General features: G+C 36.0%; 2 protein-coding genes across 4 annotated transcripts in view; both read left to right on the top strand.

Moving 5' to 3' along the window:
- LOC122350790 (protein-lysine 6-oxidase) overlaps positions 1-867 on the top strand; it is a 6,927-nt gene extending 6,060 nt beyond the window's left edge. Inside the window, exon 7 of the mRNA XM_043247505.1 lies at positions 1-867. This exon is cut by the window's left edge and continues 235 nt beyond it. The gene's annotated coding sequence lies outside the window, so the exon portion shown is untranslated.
- A 1,600-nt stretch (positions 868-2,467) lies between these two features.
- Positions 2,468-7,500, top strand: part of LOC122350969 (synuclein, alpha interacting protein) — a 13,865-nt gene continuing 8,832 nt past the window's right edge. For 2 of the 3 annotated variants that reach the window (XM_043247760.1, XM_043247757.1), the window contains exons 1-4: positions 2,468-2,613; positions 3,324-3,394; positions 5,898-5,961; positions 7,080-7,500. The exon at positions 7,080-7,500 is cut by the window's right edge and continues 130 nt beyond it. In XM_043247760.1, the coding sequence (XP_043103695.1) occupies positions 3,338-3,394; positions 5,898-5,961; positions 7,080-7,500 (542 nt within the window). In that variant the 5' untranslated portion in view covers positions 2,468-2,613; positions 3,324-3,337. The remainder of the gene's footprint in view (positions 2,614-3,323; positions 3,395-5,897; positions 5,962-7,079) is intronic. The other variant, XM_043247759.1, reaches the window with a different exon arrangement.

Here is a 7,500-nt window from a genome sequence, read left to right as displayed (position 1 = left end):
AGAACTTCATCTGAACAACTTTATTTATATTTCTTCTCTCCCTCAGATTCCAGATATTTTCTAATAGTTGTATCTCAGAGATATGGTCCGATCATAAAGCAGACATCAGTGGAGAGATGATTCATTCAGATGATGTATAAATCATCCCATTCAATATTTTTAAAACCTTTCGAGGTTTTTTCTTGGTTTCGTGAATTTTTTGAAAAACATTGAGAGAGCTCCTTCTGAACCTTTAGTTCCTCGTAGGTTTTGTGAACGTTCATGAAATATTTCGATCTAACATTTTAAAAACATTTACATTTCAGCCTTCTCTCATTATTTAAATGGTCTACTTTTTCATATCTAAAGATGTTTTTCTCTTGAGTATTCAAACGCTGGAGGATCACTGTGTGTTGTTTCTGAAGAACGTTACTGAAAACACTACAGAGAACAAATATTAGATATTAATACTTTTATCAGAATATTCCAGAAACATTATTATAAGAATGATTTTGTCCTAACATTTCCGTAACCTTTAAAAAACATTAAGGGAACGTTCTCTGTTAGCTGGGTAGTAATTTCACAGCAAAGCCTTACAGTATTGTTTCATTTTGTCTTTATTAGTGTAAAATAATAGCTGTAGTGTTTTTGTCTTGCTTTTTTTGAAGAGTCGAGGGTGTTTTCAGTAATATCTATGTTAATCATGTTTCTACAGATAGTTTAGTTTTAATGGTGTGTGCAAAAATAAGAACGTTTAATAAAAAGCGTTTTCAGATTCATGTTTAGACATATTTATATTTTTAGTCTCTTAAAGGTGCTATTGATAGTAGAAGTCACTTTAGATTAGGAGGCACAAACTTGAATAAACGCAGATGAGAATATGCTTTATTAATTTTCATGTGTGATTATTAATTGAATGATGTTTCTGTCTGTCTGTCTGTCTTTCATTATTCACTACTATTCTATTATTTAGTTAAAGTTAATGTACATTGTTCATTTTAAAAGTAATGTAAATGTTAATAAAAAATTGTAAATAGAAAATAAAAAAATAGTTAAATTAAAATAAAAAGGTAATATATATATATATATATATATATATATATATATATATATATATATATATATATATATTTTTATATATATATATATATATAAATCTTTTTTTTTACACACCTCACATGTGAATGTGTGTATGCTCTCTCTCACTCTGTGTGTGTGTGTGTGTGTGTGTGTGTGTGTGTGTGTAAATAATATTTTAGTGACATATTTGTTTCTAGAAGTGAACCTCCCTAATTATTTTTAATCATTTTTACTTTCATTAAGAAATGTATTAGTTTTAAATTAATACAGTAAAATCTAAAAATCTATTAATTTTATTTCAATAATTAGGTAAATGCATGTAAAAAAAAAAAAGATTCTGTCTTATTGAAGTATTTTTAGTCAGATAATTCAATCAGATTAAATGTGAGTCAAATCCTGACAAAACCTTCTTTATTAAGTAAAATTATTCATTCAAAGAACTAAGTGTGTTTCTTTGGGAAAATTAAAAAAAATTATTAAAATAGGAGTGGAGTTAAATATAATCTTTTTCACAGTTAGGTGGTATTAATGTTTTATTAACCTGTTATTATTCTGTTAGTAAACTCACCATCAAAGGCTTGGGAACTGATTTCTAAGCACAGTCATTGTTTTTTTTTTGGAGCGACTGTAATATTCTACATCAGAGGAGTTCTCTGTTTAGTGAGGGTTTGTTTTTAGTGAATGAGTTGTTTGACAGTGACAGATCTGATTTTAAGACATCACTGTCCTGTATTCAGACAAGATTTCAAAACTGTTTTAAAGGCCGTCTCTCTGGAAACATGTATGCTGTCTAGAGCTCTGTCCCCAGTCCTGAATCCTGATCGCTGCTTTGTTTTTTATAATTCTTCTTCAATTTCTTATTGGAACAAGCTTTTGATATATATATATATATATATATATATATATATATATATATATATATATATATATATATATATATATATATATATATTATAACCTTTGTCATAAACACATTATTTATATGCAAAAAAATCTGTTTAATGCAAGTTTTTGTATAAATCCTCTGTTATTTATTGGACAGTTTTATGTCTATAAATGTAAATACACTGAATGTAAACCCCACGTAAACATCTTCAAACAAGAACTACAGTTATATTTTGTATCTGTTCAAAAAAACCCCCATAAAAACATCTATTTGTCCTATGTTTAAGATTTCTCCTTAATATATTCTCCATCTTTATTCATGTGCTCCCTTTTTGCTGTCCTTTATTTTAGATATTTCTCCATAAATATTAATGAACGATACTTTATGTGTTCGGTACGTACTGTTTTGCTCAGTTTGTTTTGTACGTACTGTAATCTTGTTCTCGTGTGTGAGTGTGTGTCGCCCTCTGCTGGTCTGTGTGTGTGTGCGCGCGCGCGTGTGTGTGTGTGTGTGTGTGTGTCGGGGCCGCGCGCGTGTCGTGGCCGCGCGCGCTGAGGAGGCTGAAGGAGGCGCGCGCTCGCGTCACATTCTTCAGATGATCCGTTAATAATCACCAGAAACACCGACAGACGATCAGCGGAGCGGCGACACACGGCAGCGGGAACGAGGTACGACACACACACACACACACACACACACCGGACACGAGACACCGGCGGGAGACCGGAGAAACACGGAGAGAGAGAGAGAGAGAGAGAGAGAGATCATCTGAGGGATGCTAAAGCTAAAGCTAAAGCTAGAAACAAAAGACACCAGACAGAGATAAACACACACACACATACACACACACTGACAGACAGACCCATCATCTTCATCATCTTCATCTTCTTCATGAATATCCATCGCGGTGTTTTTCGCGCTCAGTTCTCGGTTCATTGTGTTTGATGTGAATCGTGAGCATCAGTGACTCGTTTCTTCACGATTCTTCTCTTTTTTTTCCCTGATTCATTATTTTTTTCTGGACACACACACCAAAAAAAAGTTTCATTATTTTTCTCCAAAGTGTAAATAACTCTAAAATGACTTCCACTTCGTGTCATCCGGGTCATCTGTTGGTTAATGTTGACCAGTGGCTAATTAGATATTATTATTATTATTATTATTCAGGTAACGGTTATAGTTTATTAAAACTCACCATACAGCTCTGATAGCCACGCCCACCATCCAATGCCGTGCTGACGGATGAACTTAAGCCACGCCCACGTCTTTGTGTCTCTGGTTTACTCCGCGTGACGTCACGTGAGCGTAGCTCCGTAGATGATGTTGAGCCTTTGATGATTGTGTGTGTGTGTGTGTGTGTGTGTGTGTGTGTTCTCAGAATGCTGACTGAAGATGGACGTTCCTGAATACCTGGATCTGGATGAGATTGACTTCACGGATGATTTACCTGTGAGTTTATGTCTTTCTTAATCACTCTGCCTCCAGAACTCAGAATAACACACACACCCAGAGACCATCTCCAAAGTCCCCTGAAGATTTTTAATATTTCAACAATTTTTTAACTTTGCATTCGCATGTTTGTGGCTCTCTGGTCACATGACATGCAGGTTATATATATATATATATATATATTTATTATTATTATTATTATTATTATTATTATTATTATTATTTATTTATTTATTAAATTAACATTTATTCTAGTTTTAATTCTTAATCATTTGTTTGAGGTTGAGAGATACCGGCTAGATTTGTTTCTCGCTTCTTCACTACTCTGGTGTTGCCCGCTAGTGAAAATAATTTTATTTAAGCTTACACTATTATTATTATTTAATCTATTTTAGTTTGGCAGTGTATTTTGTTTTTGGAAAGTGCTTCTATCGTTGCTGGGGAAATGTTGGTTTTATGGAGGCTTTATCTTTTGTTGGAAATTCTGTGCTAGGCACGGTCTGTCCATAACGAACACATGTTCAAGCATAAGGGTGTACTACACCTGGCATCAGGACACCCTAGGGCGGAGTCGATGATAATTTTCTATATTGAAGAGAGGGGCGGAGCTAAATTTAGGCGGACAGACTTAAATATATACCCCTGTCATATATAGATATATATATATATATCTCCGGTTATATATATATATATATATATATATGGTTGGCCCGATATATATATATCTGGGAGGAGTTCGGGATGACTATCGAACGGCCTCAAAGAGGTTCTGGCAAACCGTCCGACGCCTCAGAAAGGGAAAGCATGCCTATATAGTATATTGATTATGATATCATTATTGAGGACTCTCCTCAGCTCATGTCTTCCAAAGCAGAGGCCGGGGATCTCCTTGAGGTCACTGAGGTGGAGAAGCTCCTCTGTATGGACGATTCTCTGGATGTATATTCTGCAACATCGCGTGGACGCGAGAAAAGTGCCTCTGGAAACATGCATTCACACTTCTCAGCCTCCTGGGAAAGTGCCAGGGTACTGGAGAGGAGAATCATCATAGTTGATGGCTCAGAGGAACAATGCGGGTTTCGCCTGGATGGAACACTGGACTGCTCTCATATCTCCAGGATGCTTTCCTGATTTGCCCAACCAGTCTACATGTGTTTTGTGGATTTGGAGAAGGCATTCGACCGGGTTCCTAATATGGGGTAAGGGGCCTTTGCTAAGGGCTGTCCGATCCCTGTAGGGTTAAGTCATTCATGTTGGACTTTGCCCTTTGACAGTTTCTCAGATGTTCTGGTATGGATAGCTTCTCTGCTTTTTGCTGATGATGTTGTTCTTGCATCTGGCCAGACTCTACAGTGTGTGCTGGGGCGGCGTTTGCAGCTGATAAGCGCAGGGATGAAAATCAGCACCTCCAAGTCTGAGGCCTTGGTCCTCAGTCGGACAAGTGTGCTTGCCTTCAGGTTGGTGAGGAGCTCCTGAGGTGGAGGAGTTATTAGTCTCTGTTCACGAGTGAGGGAAGGATGGAACGAGAGATTGACAGGCGGATCGGTGCAGCTTCTGCAGTAATGCGAGTCGCTGTACTGGTTGTTAATTTGCAAGGCGGCTTCGATTTACCGGTCGATCTTACCTATGGTCATGAGCTTTGGGTCATGACCGAAAGAATGAGATCCCGGATACAAGCGGTGAAATGAGTTTCCTTCGAGGGTGGCTGGGCGCCTGCAGGGTGAGAGTTCAGTCACTCGGGAGGAGCTCGGAGTAGACCCGCTGCTCCTCCACATCGATGAGGTATGTAGGCCCCGGGAGACCTTACACGCTGGAGAGATTATGTCTCTCGGCTGGCCTGGGGCGCCTCGGTGTCCCCCGGAAGAGCTGGAGGAAGTGTCTGGGGAGGGAAGTCTGGGCATCCCTGCTTAGACTGTATAAGCGGAAGAAAAAGAAGAAGAAGAAGAAGAAGAAGATTTATTTATTTATTTTTAATTATATTAATTCTTAATCATTGTTTTATTTTGTTTGCTTTTTAAAATAATTTTATTTAAACACTATTATTATTATTTAATTTATTTTAGTTTTTTATTTTGTTTTTTTAACTTGGTTAAATGTTATTTTTATGCTTTATCTGTTCTCTGATGAAAATAATTTTTACATTTAAATTTGAAGTAAACAAAACATATATATTATTATATATATTTATATATATATATATATATATATATATATATATAATATATATATATATATATTTTTTATTTTATGATATCATTATTAGCTCTCTGTCAGCTCATGAAACTCTTCTGAGAAACGCTGTTCTATATGTGTATATTAAACATTAAACATGCATTCATGGGACTGAGTGAGTGTAGATTACGGTCTTTATTCCTGTGTTCGTTGGTCTTAGGGTTCATTCAGGGTTAGCTTGAGTCGCTCAGATGTTTGTGGATGTGAGAGTTCCCCATCACTCTTGATTTCTCGTAGCTGTAGTGCGTGATGATCTTGTTTTCTGTCTCAGTACTCGTCCAAGAGTATTCCTGAGCTGTGCCGGAGACACGATGGAGCGGCCGACGAGAGACAAGGTACTTCATTTAATTCATTCAGAGCTTCAGCATAGAGTCCTGCAGAGCTGTAGAAATCAGCCTGAATTAGGAAACAAGTGTTAAACTCAACACTGCACTGAATCAACATTAAACTGATTTGAACAATGTCTTTTAGAGCTGATTTAAAGATGAATTTGTGTCATGTTTGTTTGAAACGTCACTGATTCGTTTTTTTATTTATTACTAAGAAGCTGCTTCGAAACACTCTTTGTTTTTTTTAAATCTTTTATGGTTGAACTTTGTTTCAGTGTTTTTCTTTTAAACATATTTTATATTGTACTTAAGTGCTTTGTTTTGATTTTCAGCTTTTATTCTACTTCTCATAAAATAAAAACTCGTGAAATGAATTTGGGAAACACTGCTGGAGTAAACGGCTTGAAATGAAATATGAAAAGATAAACATGTTCACAGAATCAAGTCTGTTCTTTCCTCATTGCTGTGAACAACCTGCTTCCATTTTAAAATCTATTTCTGATTTAATTAGTTGTCAGTTAAATGTTCTGTTTAACTTTACTTTTTTATTTGATGTTAGTGTTTTATTTTACTTTAAAACGCTTATTTGAATTCATTTCAATTCATAGGATTATTTGTTCCGTTGTTTTTGTAAATACTGCTGTGAAGCTGATTAATAACAATTTATATGATTCATGTTTATTATTATTTAAATGATCCTTTTTTTATGTGACGTTAGTATTTTATTTTGATGTTGTGTTTTCAATTTAAATCGATTTCTACTTAATTTGAGTTTATAGAATGATTTATTAATTTATTATGTTATTTTCTTATTTATTGCTGTGAAGCTGCTTAGCAACAATCTGTTTTTATTTTAGATTCAAATTTTTATGATTTTAAGACTTTTTTTATTATATATATATATATATATATATATATATATATATATATATATATATATATATAAAATTCTTAAAATCATTAAAATTTAAATTATATATATATATATATATATATATATATATATATATATATATATATATATATATATATATATATATATAATAATTTTATTATTTAATTTAATTTTATTTTTATTTTTTACATTTTTATTGTTTTTCCGCTTTTATTTTAAAATGATTTAGTTTTGGTTTCAGCTCCGTCTATTAACTGGGCTCGCAGCGCGCTGTCCGGCGGAGCGGGAATCAAACCCACCGGCATCGCCGACGTCTACAGCAAGTTCCGTCCGGTCAAGCGCGTGTCTCCGCTCAAACACCAGCCGCAGGAGTCTGACCCCGAGACCGAGGCCAAGAGCGCCGAGGCCGGTAAGAGCCGAGGCCTGCCGCTGCTGGGAGAGCTGGAGCACTACGACCTGGACATGGACGAGATCCTGGACGTGCCCTACATCAAGTCCGAGAAGAGGAGCGCGGCCGCGGTGAAAGACAGCCTCCTGTCGCCCGTCAGCTGGCCCGACGTCAGGAAGCCCCGGCCGGATCAGGACGGGCTCCGGGCCCCGGGTGCTCACGGGTCAGAGCCGGACGCTCTTCTCTCCGACAAAGCCGACGG

Source organism: Puntigrus tetrazona, chromosome 8 (assembly GCF_018831695.1).
Source record: "Puntigrus tetrazona isolate hp1 chromosome 8, ASM1883169v1, whole genome shotgun sequence".
NCBI classification, from domain to species: domain Eukaryota; kingdom Metazoa; phylum Chordata; class Actinopteri; order Cypriniformes; family Cyprinidae; genus Puntigrus; species Puntigrus tetrazona.
The sequence above is the reverse complement of the archived record's forward strand: the minus strand, read 5'-3'. Positions and strand labels throughout refer to the sequence as shown.